The 17938-nt window shown below is 31.6% G+C and overlaps 1 protein-coding gene across 1 annotated transcript; it reads right to left on the bottom strand.

The window, feature by feature from the left end:
- Positions 1–10752: 10752 nt before the first annotated feature.
- LOC134713698 (uncharacterized) lies at positions 10753–17199 on the bottom strand. The gene is made up of 9 exons (XM_063574989.1): positions 17047–17199; positions 16285–16494; positions 15937–16104; positions 15334–15417; positions 14600–14809; positions 14119–14286; positions 11983–12045; positions 11432–11528; positions 10753–11073 (listed from the first exon to the last, which is right to left on the bottom strand). The coding sequence occupies exons 1-9, from the start codon at positions 17102–17104 to the stop codon at positions 10833–10835; spliced, it is 1299 nt and encodes a 432-aa protein (XP_063431059.1). The 5' UTR covers positions 17105–17199; the 3' UTR covers positions 10753–10832.
- Between the last annotated feature and the right edge of the window lie 739 nt (positions 17200–17938).

Here is a 17938-nt window from a genome sequence, read left to right as displayed (position 1 = left end):
TGTAACTTTATTTTACATGTATATGCATATTTGTAAAACTTACTCAGGGAGAAAACATTTAACTTACAGATTGGAAGGGATTATGTTTTCTTGTCAATTTTTTTCGAAATAAACACTATAAGATATTGGCAAAATCTGGATTCAGATTACTTTTTTTCATCTGCTTCATTAAAACATTTTATTCACCTAATTGGGGAAACATTTTTATTTACGAAAGCATACTTGCCCACCCCGTTATTTTGAAGTTAAATTGTCCTTTCTTAAATAGGAAAATGGTTTTAAACTTAAGGATGGATAGTTGTCTCATTGGAAATCACACCTTATCTCCTTCTTTTTATAATTTTTAAGCCATAAGAAGACTATTTTTTTTATAATTTTTTTGGATCAATTTGAAGGGTTGAAATATGGAGAGCAGGATCTTGCTACCCTTCCGGGGCACCTTATATTATCCTCAGTGTTTGGTGTGGTTAGTCTTCTCAATTTATGGTTTTCTTTGTTGTGTTTTGTGTTTATTTGTATTCTTTTTATCAGTTGGTTTTTCTTTCTAAGCAATATGTTAATTTGTATGCTTTTTAGTATGAAATCGTTTGCATCTCTTGAAATTCATTCCACTCCTTCTTTTTTTATTTCAACGTTGTGTATTTTTACTTGATCTACGACTGTAACCTATTATCAATTAAAATTTATTTATTTTGTAGTCATGGTATCGAAAATATTATTCATGAGTATACTGATGACGTTTCAAAAGGTAACAACAAGTCAGATAAGACGCTAAACCAATACCAAAGAGAGAACACACACGCATCTGTAGGAAATCTATCCCTTGATATGGAAACTGAAACTGATACATATTCTAGGCCAAGAACTCCCGTGCAACTTTTTTATGCTGGAAAATAGCTTTGTAGTTAAACGACAATTTGCGTGACATCTTGTACTGTAATTAGTGTACATAGCAATTTCACCATTAATGTATTATGTTTTTCCTAAGAAAATGGAGAGACAATTATTTTGAGCAATGTAATTTATATATTTAAATAATATTCTTCGAAAAAAAAGACATTATCGTTGTTCGTAAATACCAATGTTTTCTTTCAAATAACAATCATTCTTTGATCCATTCGTCCATGAAGGTAAGCGATAGACAGTAAACCCGTACCTTTAAATTAGCATCATCGCATGAGACTTATCAATTGATTTATATAAGCATTGTCAACACAGCAGGTTCCACATATAGAGCAGGAAATGCTTATCGTACCGGAGCTACTGAGTTCTCCCCGGTTTTTCAGCGGTTTTGTTGCTAAAACTCTAGTTTTCTGTGAAATGTTTTGTGTACCTTTTCGTCATTTCGTCGTTTTGCTTTTCTTTTTTTGTCTTTGTGTTGTTAGTTTATTTACCGGCTTTGATTTGGCACAACTTTTTGGAATTTTGGGTCCTCAATGCTCTTCAACTTTGTATTTGTTTGGGTTTTTAACTGTTTTGGTCTGAGCGTCACTGATGCGTCTTATGTAGACGAAACGCGCGTCTGGCGTATTAAATTATAATCCTGGTACCTTTGATAACTATTAACACCACTGGGTCGATGCCACTGCTGGTGGACGTTTCGTCCCCGAGGGTATCACCAGCCCAGTAGTCAGCACTTCGGTGTTGACATGAATATCAATTATATGGTAATTTTTATAAATTTTCTGTTTACAAACCTTTGAATATTTCGAAAAACTAAGGATTTTCCTACGCCCAGGAGTAGATTACCTTAGCCGTATTTGGCACAACTTTTTGGAATTTTGGGTCCTCAATGCTCTTCAACTTTGTATTTGTTTGGCTTTTTAACTGTTTTGGTCTGAGCGTCACTGATGAGTCTTATGTAGACGAAACGCGCGTCTGGCGTATTAAATTATAATCCTGGTACCTTTGATAACTATTTGAATGTTTGATTTTAATTACCCCTCAATAAGGAATAAGGCAGTTGATTTTTTTATTTGTTTGATGCGGTTAAGCTTTTGATTTTGCCATTTGATTAGGGACTTTCATTGTTGAATTTTCCTCAGGGTTCAGTATTTTTTTTATTTTACTTTTTTAAACTGTATTTTAAATCTCCTTGGCCAAAACCTTAAAGTGCAAATTTGTACAACCGATTCAAATCATTTTGTTTGATTGATTAATTGATTGATTGATTGTTTTCACTTCGCATTTGTGTTAAAAAATATTTTAGACAAGAACAAAGAAGGTTTTGCTAGATAAGTCATTGTAAAATAAGGATATGGTAGATAAGGGAAAGCAATTTATCTTGTAACATGGCATCAATAGAACGCATAGAGTGTTTTTGCTAGGGTTGCAAATAAGTACAACTATTACAGCCTAACAAATTACCAAATTTTGCCAGGGTTTACCGGCAAGAACAGGAGTGGTCAATTGATGACCATATCTATATACATAAATGTACCGTTGATGTACTTTTTGTTTGTATCCCGACGATACGATCATATGCCTTTTTTGTGGCACGACGAATATCATTTTGCATTTATTCTTTTATTTCGTCTCCTCTTCAATAACATCAGCTGTTTAAATGTTCAGTTGAATGAGTATTATCAAAAGTTCTCACAAAAATTCACTAGTAAACTCATGTTGATCTGAAACTATAATTTTGATCATAACATCATAGAAAAGTCTGATTTTGCCATTGGATTAGGGTTTTCTGTTTTGAATTTTCCTATGAGTTCAGTATTTTTGTAATTTTTCTTTCTTCTGAACAGTAAATTGTTCAGTTATCAATTAGTTATCAAAAGTACCAGGATTATAATTCAGTACGCCAGACGCGCGTTTCGTCTACATAAGACTCATCAGTGACGCTCATATCAAAATATTAAAAAAAAAAAAAAAGCCAAACAAGTACAAAGTTGAAGAGCATTGAGGATCCAAAATTAAAAGTCTTTCAATAAGTTGTTAGACTTACGTATTGCACTGAATTCAGGGTTAATTATACAGTTCGCTTGTAGCCGATTCGGTACTATTCAGTAGATTTTCAGACAATTAAGTATCATGGTGATGCATAACGGTTATTAACAACTGCTGAAAAGTCTGAACGTACACTAATCAGATCCTATTTGACTGCAAAAGGTAAAAATACAAAAAAAACGAACTCCGATGAAAATTCAAAATGGGAAACTCCCTATTAAAATGGCGAAATCAAAAGCTCAAACACATCAAACGAATGTTTAACCAATTCAAGTGAATTGTCTGAACATTACTAAATTGATAGCAGACCTGCAAATTAACTGAAAACTGAAAATAAAAGAATGATATATTAGTTCATCTTTAAAGAGTTCAAATAAAAAAATAAACTGCGAAGTACCTCTTGAAAGCAGTGATGGATTATGTACTGTTCGTGAATATATGTTTAATCTTTTGGTGTACTTATTTCGTCCGTCGTTGTCTTTATCCATAAAATTACCAAAATCTACTGTTCCGGAAAACCAAACCTTTACCACAAGGATACTTGCCATTTAGATTGACAATTTTGTCCGATGAATCCATGGGTCAACAACTTTTACATACTTTAGTACATGCAATGATTTTAAATATTTAGTCTATAATCTTCAAAACCATTATGGATATAAAAAAAAAAAAAGTTTGATATGGCAAAACTTTCTAATATGACAACTGTACTTTTAGTCCAAATTGCCATAAAAGATGATTTTACAATTTGCTGAGTGTTTGGCTTTGATTACCTGTATGTTTGGTTTACCGATTACTTATTAATATTACAAATTTAAATAATTAGATAAGTATCATCAAAAATAATTTCCTTTAGGCCACACCAAATTGATTTCTTCCGACTGAAAACTTAGAAATAGGGAGCAAGCTATCAAGTATTTTTAATATTAAATTTTCTTCAGATACGGCCATTTCCAAAATATTTTAAAATCAAAAATGTCAAAACAAATAAAAGCCAAACTCGAAAGGCATAAGGGAGATAATTCCTTAAGATCACACTACTTTGTAATAAGATTTGTTAAATAAACAAAATTATAAGATAAAACTGTTATTACTTATATAGTTCCATTCAATTTCCGTTTTCACCGCAGCATAACGTGGAGTTGACAAAATAAAGGATACTGGCTCATGTATTTTAATGATACAATGTCGAATCGTCTCTTATAGTACAATAGAACCTGTCCCTTTTGTATAGTTCAAACTATAAAAACAATATATTCAAGTGAAAGATTTCAATGTGCTTTGATTATTCCGTATGCGTTAATGTATGTCTTAACCATTGTTATAACAGCTTTATAACGTTGAGTTGGAGGGTAAGCACAGTTATATTTGTAAGAAGACAATCTGTTCTTGGCTTCTTTGAAAGGGAAAGATCTGCCATTTTTACATCTGCAATGCAAATATGTCATGTTACTGTCAGTTTAAAAGCACTAATTGAAATTTTTCGTCAAAGCTGTCTTAAATTCAATAAAAGGGAATTCTCAACTACGCTTTCGTTTACATAGAATGATTGAGTGCTTGAGTAATAGTGTTTTTACCATTATTGTGCTATTTCGTGACTTTCAGTGTGTATTGGTGGACTAAGGTAAAGTGTCAAGAGAGAAATAAAAAGCCCATCGTTGACACAGTTGACACAGGATAGTGATCATTTGTTTTACAACTTATACCACGCAGTCACTGTGGCCCCTTCTATACGCATGTTATTCAATTCATTGCATACAAATGCGCAGAGATTCTTGGTTTGCTTTTGCCTTGTTTATTCCTTTAACTGTCGGTTTAACAAGAATGAGAACATGAGAGCATCCTATTCAAAGATATCAAACTAGCTAGGTGTGCAAAAACACACACACATTGATGAATAACTGTTCAAAAATAATAATTTTTCGCGTATCTGAACAATAGAGTCATTTACAAAAATATATTTATTTTAGTTAGCAAAGTAGTTCAAAGACGACTTTATAAAATTCTAGTTTACATGTATTTCTAAAGAGATTCTGAATGTGATATTTTTTGTACAAGTTAATGATAAATCAATCTAACGACAAGTAGAGAAATAAACATCTAAAAGGCTAAATATGTGTCTTCAACAATAGACAGATATGATCTATCAATATGACAATATGTCAAGCTCTTAATCGTCACATGTCTATTGCAGTTACTTAATGATACAAAAAGAGGGTATTTAATTACTGAAGTATTTTTGTGTTGGTTTTTAGCTGGAACACATTCAAATTCATATCAGGAAACGGGCACAGAAACAAATAAAACTGTGACCTGGATTGACGCCAATTAAACCTTTGACACCAACGAGTTCAAAACACTTCCTATTTTGAAATTAATTCGAGCACTTTTTATTATTTGCTTCTTGTTTTAGTTTTTAATGTTCAGTTTTGAAAAAGATATGTTTTGGACAACCAGCTGAATTAAAGTCAGGATATTCACAATCATAATATGAATTTTAACAAATCAAAAACTTTATTTCAAATCAAATTAAATCATACATTACCTGTAGGTGGGTTTACTCCTGGTTTGCCCACTTTTAATCCTACCAATTATCTAATAGCAAAGAAAACAAAAAAGACAAAAGGTTTAATGAGCATACAATAGTATAGTCTGTTCCAACTTAGGTACAAAGTTTATCAGTGTTTTCTTACTATATTTACTTATTTTTTATTATGATTTTTAAAGAAAAATAATAAATAAATCAAATAGGTTTTCTCATAATTATTTGATATCAATTCAATATTATCATATAACATACAACTAAAGACAAAAGAATTGAATGACATTCAGTAAGAAAAGTGTCTTCACATTTTTTTAGTTTCTGAATGATTTTCATGATATAAATACTGCAATACAAATATTGCAAACATAATTCATATGATATATGAATCAAATTTTATAAATGCATTACATAGGGAATAAATAAAGCACTATCATGGTAAAATAAGTAATAAGGTGTACCATGGGCACTGTATGTATACTAAAGGGCAATAGAATATTTTATATATCATATCAATTTGACAAAAGTGGCAAAACATTATATTTAAAAAGACACTAAAACAATATTTCATTAAGTTGTTCAATTGAAATTGAGATGATTGGATGCTATGTCAGAATAGTCTATCACTCTGACGATTCCTTGTTGGTATCTGATGTCTATTACTTCGAATTTTCTTCTTTTGGTGGTCGGGCTCCTCCTGCTGCATACTGGATAAAATTTCTTTCTATTAGTGCCTGGTACTTCTTCATTAACTCATTTATCTCGTAGGATGGGCATGTTGGAGTCTCATTATAATTTTGGTGTTCCATAGAAAGCGATATACTTCAACCCAGATTTTTGTCACATAATCAGTCAATAATGGTGTAGCAAGTATTTTGTCAGTTTCACCAATGTCTTCTACACTTTTTTGCAAAACGTCCTGAACGAGTTGGGGTGGAACAAGAGGTTATACTGCGGCTCGTCTTTTAAATCAAGTGATGTTTCATTTTCTTTATCATACGTTTGTAGTCAATATTTCTGTGCCTTTCAACAAATACACTTAATAAAGTTGGGAATACCATCTGTGTTCTTGGTTGCTGTCTCATATTTTTTTCTAAATGAAGCTGTTACTGAATTTCTTTAGCGATGTATCCTTACTTAGCGTCTGATTTGTTTTAAAAATAAGAAAATACTACCTTTCAGAGCTCTTATAATTATAACTTTTGAACTAGTTTGAATCTCGGTCTATTTCTGTAATTTATTCTTACATACTTTTGATTTTTTAACTCTGTATGCGTACATTGCCTAGGAAAAAAAAATTAAAATTGTTTGTATGCACATTGAACATCAAATTTATGTGACGTATATAATTTTTCTAACGTCAGACACTCAAATCAATCCATGTGTTCTTAGACAGTAGATGTTATTGTGTCCTGTTAAATTGTTCCCTTTAAAAAGTTTTGGATTCTCATATATTCTATGTATAATTTTTAGACTAGTTTGAATCTCGGTCTATTTCTGTAATTTATTCTTACATACTTTTGATTTTTTAACTCTGTATGCGTACATTGCCTATGTAAATTTTAAAATTGTTTAACTTTTGGACTAGTTTGATTTCTGTAATTTATTCTTACATACTTTTGATTTTTTAACCCTGTCTGCGCTCATTGCCTATGTAAAATTTAAAATTGTTTATAATCCAGGTACTTTGGATAACTATTGTATGCACATTGAACGACAAATTTATGTGACGTATATAATTTTTCTGACGTCAGACACTCAAATCAATCCATGAGTTCGTAGATAGTAGATGTTGTTGTGTCCTGTTAAATTGTTATACGATGATGACTGATGTTCCCATATTTTGACTATTTTATTGATTGTGACTGTTTATTTAACGCATCATGTAAATGTAACGGAATTTGATGAGACTGTTATTAAAGTGAGAGGGTTAGCGCTATAGAACCAGGTTTAATCCACCATTTTCTACATTTGAAAATGCCTGTACCAAGTCAGGAATATGACAGTTCTTGTCCATTCGTTTTTGATGCGTTTTGTTTTTTGATTTTGCCATGTGATTATGGACTTTCCAAATTGATTTTCCTCTGAGTTCAGTATTTTTGTGATTTTACTTTTTAGAGACATATTTACTGTTCAAATTGTGCATTTGTAAAGCTGCAGTTGCATTTATATTCTATTTGTTACAACTAATTGGACATTTGTTATCTGAATTTCAGAGCAGTGTATTTATCTAAATAATAAATATATATATATATTATTACTTAATTTATTATTTTTCATAATGTGACAACAATTAAAACTTTTTGTCAATAAATTATAAAAGTAATGCACATTTTTGCCTTTTTTATATTTGTCAATTTCAATACACTTTCCTTCAAAATTATATCAAATCAAAAATATCTTTGCACATTTTTCTTGAGTTAATAACAGAATATACAATGTAGTAGTTTTAATTTAAAAAAAATACAGGTAAAAGAAGAGGTATAATGTCAAATTCTGCACATTTTCCTGCTCAAAAATATTAAAATAAAAAAATATTTTTGCAGATTTTCATTGATTTATTAGCAGAATATTATATCATTTATATAAAAATTACAGGTAAAATAAAAGGTAAAAATTATGACTTTTATTTAGAAATAAACTATAATTGTTAAAACAACAATTCCCCCTATGTTTACATATGCATGTAATTAAAAGTGGGCAAACCAGGATGACACCCTGTAGGTGACCGTCTGCTGTTGTTTTTTTTATTTGGTCGGGTTGTTGTCTCTTTGGCACATTCCCCATTTCCATTCTCAATTTTATTAAATGTTCTAATATATGTTCAGACATGATGAGTTATATAAAATTTAAAATGGAAATGGGAAATGTGTCAAAGAGACAACTCGACCATATAAAAAAAAACAGCAGCAGAAGGTCACCAACAGGTCTTCAATGTAGTGAGAAATTTCAACACCCGGCGGCGTCCTTTAGCTGGCCCCTGAAACAAAGATATACTAGTTCAGTGATAATGAACGCCATACTAATTTCCAAATTGTACACAAGAAACTAAAATTAAAAGAAATACAACACATTGATTCAAAAGACAAAGTTAATAGATGGATGAAAACACTGGGAATACAGCTACAAAAAAAATAATATCAAGTATATCCATAATTACAAATACTTTACTTTCTATTAACTTCTGGTAGACGAAATAGTTTTAAAACACAATATGAACGCATTGATAAAATATCAAAATGAACTGATAAAGCCACGGCATAAAAAAGGAAATATCCAAATAACAAACAACAATATAGAAAAAAACATAGAAAATCAGGGACATAGCAACACGAGTAATAAAATTCACGACACCAATTTTCTTTCAACAGATGCGCATTTCGACAATACATGTCTCTTCAGTGATGCTTGTGGCCAAAACATTTGAAATCCAAAGCTTATATAAAAGATGAACAGCTATAATCCAAAAGGTCCAAAAAGTATAGCCAAATCCGTAAAAGGAATCAGAGCTTTGCATGAGGGAGATACATTCCTTAATGTATAATAATTTCTAATATTTGTAACAGCAAATTTTAATAACACAACAAATCCGTATTTTCATGCCAGTAACGAAGTACTGGCTACTGGGCTGGTGATACCCTCGGAAACTAATAGTCCACCAGCAGAGGCATCTGCTCTCATTCATATGGCATGCTGTTGCACATGTAAGTAAAAAAAACGGTGATAATTTGGTATGTCATATTTGTGGAAATAGATTGTGGTTACGACGATTTAACAGATTTGTTGTAAAAGAGGGACCAAAGATACCAAAGGGACAGTCAAACTCGTAAATCTAAAACAAACCGACAACGCCATGGCTAAAAATGAAAAAGACAAACAGAAAAAAAAAGTACACATGACACAACATAGAAAACTAAAGAATAAACAACACGAACCCCACCAAACACTAGGGGAGATCTCAGGTGCTCCGAAAGGGTAAGCAGATCCTGCTCCACATGCGGCACCCGTTATGACGTCGTGTAACCTTAGGAACAGATATTTCATAACTGTCAACAACTCGTTTGACCCCTGCAGATTTTCGGAGGGATCGTCAGCTTCATCACTTTGAATTCCTAGTTTAATAGCTTCCTTGTGAGTAGTAATGATATGTTACCCTCTATGAAGGAATAAGAAACATAACCCTTGGAATATCATATATTTACTGAGGTATATATACTACGTATATAATCTTGCTATAGAAATTGAGAATTCATAATTTGGAAGTTATTTTATCGTCAAATTTCGATCTCAACCGAACATTATTGTCAATTTTCAGATGTTAGTCTAGATGTAAGGCAGAATTTACTGTATATGTTGATTCCCTATTTAGTTCAATTGGGAGATGTGTTCAACATAGTCACCAAACTTTGAATTATCTATTGATGGGACATAACCTATATTACGATAAGTGAAGTTAGAGATAATGCAAGCTCCTTTACATTTTCACTTTAAAGGTCATCTACGAACTCAGCGTTATATGAATATGGAATAAAACGGTCAGAATAAAAGATAAGTCGATTCCCACGGAAAGCCGATTTCTCTTTATAACAATCGCAAAAAGATAAATATGAGCAAGCATATTTCCTCAGCAATCCTATACAGACCTTACAGGTAACAATCGTCTCTGCGGAAGAGCATGTAGCGTATTTTATCATCAGGCTTAATTATTCTTTAATGAATAATTAAAGCTAATTGAGTGAATCAGAGAACATTTGCATATGTAGATTGTGTACTTTGTCTTTTTGCTAGTTGTTTGCGTTTCGTGTCTTTCAAAAGAGATAATCCGAACAGTCTTCATAAAATATTGGTTGCTGTCTGTTGTAGTCTTTATTTCTTTTCTTTTGTTTTTAATTGTTTCCAAAACCCTTTTAAATCTTTTGCAATGGTGTGGGGATTTCTAATTGTGGTAGACCGCGCGGTGATCAATAGCAGCTTACATCCACATTGTATGGCCTCTTATTGAAAATGGTTTCATTTCTATCATACCACATCTCCTTTATATATAATGATCATTTGTGAGTAGTATACTAACAAGAGTAAATATATCTGTACTGCTACAGTTTATTTCATAAACAAAAAAACAATATCACCAAAATAATGTAAGCTATAAAGATGGTTATAAAAATTAAAGATCACAGAAAAATTTGCACAGTCTTAATAAAAATGAAATAAAGATTATATACAAAAAAAAACATATTTTAATTAATGCAGGTGTGAAATAGAACATTTTAACGCAATATAACAGTATATGTATTCGTAACATAAATGATACATTAAACATCAAGGTTACATTTTGATGTTAATTTGTGACAGTAAACATTGCAAAAGGATCAACCTTTTCACATGCTGCTTCTGTCTCTCCAATGGTAACGTTTGAAGATTCTCGACTACAATACGGTGGTGGGTTGTCCAGAAGAAAGTGTGGTGATAGGCTTGAAATCGAGACTCCGCGTTTATATGGTGGTGGACTATCACCTGTTTTGTTGCATTTCATTTTCTGTACGTTTCCAGTTTGCATCTTGCCTCCAGCCAGATAACTTCTAAAAATATATGAATTAAAAAGATCGGAACTTGATGATTATATTTTTTTAATCTAAGAAACGATTTGGTGTTTTTATTCAAACTATTTTTTTTTTCAAAGCTAAATGCATGCAAGATGATAAAATTAGCCTATGATTTTAACATAAAAAAAGATTTTGGCTTATGATTTTGTAAAAATCTGTTTGAAATGTTTGGAAATAAAACTTTATAATACAGCATCTGAATTTGAAACACTTATTTACTTACTGTTTGATTTCTCCTCTTATTTCACTTCTAATGAACTTCAAAATTTAGTTTTACAAAACGTTGTTGAATATTAAAGCTGTAATAATGAGAAGCTATATTAGTTCTACTCACCGGATTTTCTCTGGTTGCTTCGTTTTCTTACACAATAAAACAAGAAAAACAATCGCAACAAGTATCAAAGCTATCATCAGTATTTTGGTCTTGCTTTCTGAAATGTTTATAGTAAATTTGTAAAGCATAAACTGCGAGCTCTGTAAAATGAAATTTTAATTTTCAGGATAAACCTAAGCTTTCCTTTGGTGTTTTTTTTTTTTTTTTTTTTTTTTATTATTTCGAACAACATATTCCCCCCTTGTAGTCAATATGTTAACTATTTTGATGTATCACAATCAGTTATCACGTTAAACGATATATTATCAACCACGACATATTTTCAATACCGAACAGTAGTTTTTTTAAAACTGACCTATCGGACTGAGATGTAAATTATAGGCCTCTAGCATTGCTATGGTTCTATATCCCAATCTCTTAATGATATCGGAAGAATTGGATGTATTGTACATGTTTATACAATTACTCCTCATCACACAAGCAACAACATTGTACATTGTAAAACTACCTTCCTCAAAAGTAACAAAACATAGGTATAACTATAAAAGTACCTTCAGTTTCGTTAACATCTTTAACACCATCTGAATTCTCTACAGCACATAGTTCTGTTGTACCTAGTAAGTAAAATACATGATTGTGAACGCTTGCCTCAAAAGAATGAAATTATTGTTGCACTAACATCAAATTCAATTAATAATGAATTTAAGTAAATGTGTTTGTGATTAATATATGATAACAGAAGTAAACAAAAAGACTAAAGAGTACAAATGACTATAACTGCCACTAACACTTGACACCTTCCAAAAAAGACGTGCCCAGCTTGGCTTTATAGAGGCACAAAAAATCCTAGTTATTAGTTATCAAAGGTACCAGGATTATAATTTAGTACGCCAGACGCGCGTTTCGTCTACATAAGACTCATCAGTGACGCTCTTATCAAACTATTTATAAAGCCAAGCATATACAGTTAACAAATAACCATCTCTTTTAAAAATAGAACAAACAACAAACAATAAACGACTATTGCCTGCAGCATATATATATTTTTTTAAAACAGATCGACACATCATCTGGGAATAAAGTCAAATGATTTGGCTACACAGGCAGCAATCCTGGGTAGCTACCTCATCAAAATCAGGAAAAAAATATTCAACGAAAACAGTTATCATTTTATCTTAATCAAATAACAGACATTTCCCAAATTTAAGTCATGTTTAGAAGCAGCATGTAAAAAGGTTATTTCTTTTGCAATGTTTACTGTCAAAAATTAACATAAGAAATATAAACTTGATGTTATGTCATATTTCTGTGATTCTTTTATATATATATATAAATATGTATAAATTCATGTGTCTCATCTATGAATTACAAGTATACACCTGGAAAAAAGTATTGCAAGACCAAATTGAAATATAAATTAAAAAAAGACTTTTTTATTTTTTTGTGATATAATTTGGTAAAATAGAACTACTTTAACATTATTTAAGTATCACCTGAATTGAATCAATAAATGTCGACTCGATAAGTTTTTATCTTTACATGCAGCTACTGTACCCGTAAACAGCAAAACAGATGTTTTCATCCTCATTGTTTTCAAAACTTTTAATAACCAAGTTTTTAAAGTTATGTGATTGACACCTTGTAATGGGTCTTAGACAACTCTAAACTGCAGCAAGATGACAGATTATCAGCATGAGAGAAGCAGGGATGTCGCTCTAACAACTGCACGTATTGTTGGTCATCACCATTCCACTATAAGTCGTTTTGAGAATAAAAAATGGCACTAAACGATGTTAAAGACCTTCCGAGATAAAGAAGACCCCTTATACCGTTTGCTAGGGAAAATCAAGCAAAATAAAGGTTGGTCAGAAGGAAACCAATTGCATACAATACAATCCCAAAAAGAGAGTGGTGAGCATACAGGAGCCTTTTAACAAGAACTGTTCTAGATCGACTCATCCCTTCTGGTTATCGTGCAGTAAGACCATTTCGGAGACCTTTGCTTACGAACAGACACACAGTTTTCCGTATCCAATGTAGTGCAGAGCTCGCTTAAGTTGAAAATTAGCATAGAGGAGGACGATTCATTGTTCCAATGGAATTCGGGTCATCTTTCTTGGACGGATCGTAGCCCAGATTTGTACCATATCGAGCATATATGAGACACTATTGGGCGGAAAATGCTGAAAATGCGCGAAAGGACACCCCAGATCAAACACATCATGAAATAAACAATGCCCTCCATCAGAAATGGTTGCTGCTACCTTAGCAACAAATTAGTTGATTATTGGCAGGAATCAGAAGTTAAGATGCGGTTATCCGTTTGAATGGAGGCTGCGCACAAAGCACTAATTCTTTGGCGTATAACGATAAACCATGATGTGAACAGTCATCTGAAGATCAATTTTGAAATGTCTGACATTGTAAAGTTCGACTACAATCAAAGTTGTATAATGCATTTTTTTGTACAAAAAACACTTCATTTTGTTACTAAAATTGTGGTGATATAAATTATTTTTTTCAAACATTTTTTCGTTCGTTTCAATGCCAATGTTATCATAAACTCTGTTTCAATAATATTATACAAATATCTTTTTATATATCATCTAAAAAAAGAGGCTGATTTTTCAAGTTTTGAAAAATCAAGGTGTTGCAATACTTTTTTCAATGTGTATATTAGTTCTTACCAAAGCAGTATCCAGACGAAGCAATGTTACTACGCATTAGATTATATACAAAGTAACCTCCATCGCAGAGTTGGATGCCTATATCCCACGAGTAGGTACAGTTATTGGTAAACGTCTGCATACATACTTTTCCTTGTGATTTCTCACCAACACTGACTGGTAGCTGACCTTATAAAAATGTTTACAAACGAAGTTTAAATTTGAATATTTTTTTTTAGACAGAAGTTTTTCTATTTCTTTAAGTTTAAACGACCTATTCTTTAAATTTATCATTAATTTATCACAGTACTAATGAGATCTGTGAATTCATGACATGTGAATTGTTCTCTGATAGATGTCTCATTGCCTGACATTGGCATTTTGTAAAAAGAATTTATATTCAACCTGCTCTAAAACAACATTTTCTTTTTATATGCTAAAAAAAAAAAATACTATAATTCAAAAGTATTGAAATACGTAAGGTATATTTTTTAGGGTTTACCATCCAGCCATATAGGATACCATGTTCCGCATTGTAATAATCCTGGTGCGGTAGTTGGCATTGTCCCACATTCATCATTCTGAACGCGATACCAACCACTGTCTAAAAGGTCGTCACTGATTGTTACGTCTTCTATAACATTAAAGATATTAGCTACCGCTCTTTTTTCTTGAAAATCTATCAGTTTGTGATCAATACACGGTTCAAAACCTTAAATGTTGCAAAATAAATGTGTCATTACTTTAATACCAGAGTTATTGATAACTATTTATCAAAATGTGTGTATGATCATTCGATTTGATTAATTAAAAGCAACAGTAGTAGACCGCTGTTCAAAAGTCAGCAACCGTTTGAGAAAAACGATAAATAAAAGCAACAGTAGTAAACCGCTGTTCAAAAGTCATAAATCGGTTGAGAGAAAAACATATCTGGGTTACAAACTTAAACAAAGAGAAACACATGATCTAGGCGTCAGAAATACGGAAGTGATCTGTGGTTTACTTAAATGAAACATTTTTTTCAATGTTTTAAGCTTTTTATTGTAATTTGTAGTCAGGAACTTCTGACCTATTTATTGCTTCAAATTAATCAGCACAGTTGTGTACATACGTGATACTACATATAGACAAAATATGAAACGATTTGCCGCGAAATGTAACAGACAGCTTATAAAATCATTATTAGTGTTACTGATTTCCATCTGAAGTTGTACTAATTTTTCTACTTCTACTTACCTCCGACCTGGTCGTCAGTAACACTAGTTTGTGTTGTGGTTGTCTCATAAGTTGTTGTCACCTCTTTATTAACAGCGGCTGTGCCTTTTTATATAAATAAAAACAATACGTCTTACACAAGTTTTGTGTGTCAAGTATCTGACATCAATTAATTTCTATTTTTGTATTCACAGCTTACTTATAAAACCTCTTCAAAGATATCAGGGTTATTATTTAAAACGCCCTATGTTATAAATATCATCAGAGTGATCCATTAGACACAGTTGTTAGACTATATCAAGAAAAACAAACACAAAACATTGCAACCAGAAATTTTAAAACTTTGTGCTTAATCTGCTTGATTTGAAGAAAAAGTTTATTATCATATAAAACGTCACGGGGTATGAGCATCTTGGTGTACCAAGAGATAATCACAATCCTAAATATAGTAAATTAAGGTTGTATTTCATAACACAACTCCCAAGTGTCACATAAGGTGTATTTAATGTCCGTGTATTTTTCGTCAATATTTTGATTCACAGTTGGTCGAGTGGAATCACTTTAATTCATAAATGTAAATGAATAGCATTTCCTTCTTAAAATCATTAAAAGAAAATACATTACCGAAGCAGTATGCTGAATTTGCATTAGTACTTTCGACTAGATTGTATACTAAGTAATTTCCAGGACAAAGCTTTATGTCTATTGTCCAAGAAGTGAAACATTCTTCATAAATTCCTTGTAGACAAACTTGTCCTTGAATTTCTTCACCTACGCTGTTTGGGAGAGTCCCTGAAATAAAAACAATTGAATCAAAACTTAAGAGTACATGAAACTGTATCGGCAAAGGTCTGAAAAAAATCAAATCTTAAACAATGCTCTTTTTAAATAGAATAAATAACATAAGCAATATAATGTTGCTAGTTTATATTACAATCTTACATGGCATGAACGTTTTGATAATTGTCTTACCATTTAGCCAAATTGGATACCATGTTCCGCAATGAAACAGTCCTGGTGCTTCAGTTGGCATTTGTTCTCCGGCATCACTGTTAATCCGATACCATTCACTATCAAGGAAATCATCACTCAGGGATGGAATTATACCTAACTTTAAAACATTACTAACTGCTCTACGATCGACATTGTTTATTGTAGTGTAGTTAATGCATGGATTTATTTCTGAAAGTGTAATTAGAAATCACGGTACAATCATCAATGATTTATAAAAACATACAAAGTACTCGAAAATTATATATCTATCTTAATTTACAGTTCTGCAATAGTCCTATATCACGATTTAAAATAATGATGCAACTAAAGAGAAGGAGAACTATACAACGTACGGCTTGTGATGGGGGACAAAAAACTCATTCTTATGCAGATAATTTGCAACTGAAAGCGATGAAATGAGTTAGTGTTAGACATGATGTAAAAAGCGTCCAAGTAGTGATTTTTCGTAGCGATTACCTTTGTAGTGTTGAAGAGTTATACGACTGTAACACACACACACACACACACACACACTATTGAGAAGTTGCTATTTTTGTTTAGAAAAAAAACATTGATATGAGATATACTTTTGAATTAATTTATATTAGCCTGATTTTGCAGTTTTAACTTCTAGCTAAAACTGAGGAAAATAATGAAACAGTAATTGCAAAATTTTACGAAATAATAAATAGTTTTACGATTTATAAACATTGCCCTTACAAAAGATAATGAAGTACATACCTTCAGAGGCAAAAGATGTGTCAGACAAAGCAATATATATAAACAGCAATATCTTCATGTTGTCATCAAATAAGGTACATAGAATAAACTCTTACATTTCTCCATAAGTTTGAAATTACAATATATCAATGAATAACTAGAAAAACAATAAGACAAAAGGATACGATCACTTCCTAGTTTGGTAATTGTATAAAAATAAGCCAACGTAATCATTGTAAACGATTCGCCTGTATAACAAAATAGAACAATGCATTTATTAATAAACTGAGTACCTATAACTAGTAAATTGAAAGGAAGTTTAACAAAAATCTACGAACCTTAAAAGTCTACAAGAAAATTAGAGTATTCTATTTTGTACACATATATGATTATTATCGCAACTCATACAAACAAGTTTCGTACGCAAGAAGCATGATAAGTCTTAAGACACACACAAACTGCATGCAAATCAATACATTTTTTAGATTGACAAAGTAGGTAGATTTCAAACTTAGAGATCAACGAAAACACTCAAAAAATTAGAAGGTGTTGAAAATTGTGATCTTCTTTTCTCTAGGATTTAAACAAAAACAAACTATTTCAAAATTTGTCGTGGTAACTTTTATTCAATCGTTCAAAAATACAATTATAGAGGCAAAATATACCTGAGGGACTCAAAACTCAAAAGTAGAAAATAAAGTAGGAACACTAATCTGTATGCAGGCGCTGCTATAATGTTGCAACATAGAAATGGAAAGTTTACAATTGGGAAGCTGGTGTTATCTCTTTTGTCGTAAAGTTCTGTTTTCAATCGACTCTCATTGACAATTGAAATGTGAGATGTGAAGTAGATTCAACCCTATCTGTTGTATACTTTATTTCAAGGTCGATGGGATAGATGTGATCAACATAG

The sequence above is a fragment of the Mytilus trossulus genome, chromosome 4 (assembly GCF_036588685.1).
Source record: "Mytilus trossulus isolate FHL-02 chromosome 4, PNRI_Mtr1.1.1.hap1, whole genome shotgun sequence".
Classification (NCBI taxonomy): domain Eukaryota; kingdom Metazoa; phylum Mollusca; class Bivalvia; order Mytilida; family Mytilidae; genus Mytilus; species Mytilus trossulus.
This window is presented reverse-complemented; position numbering and strand designations above follow the sequence as displayed.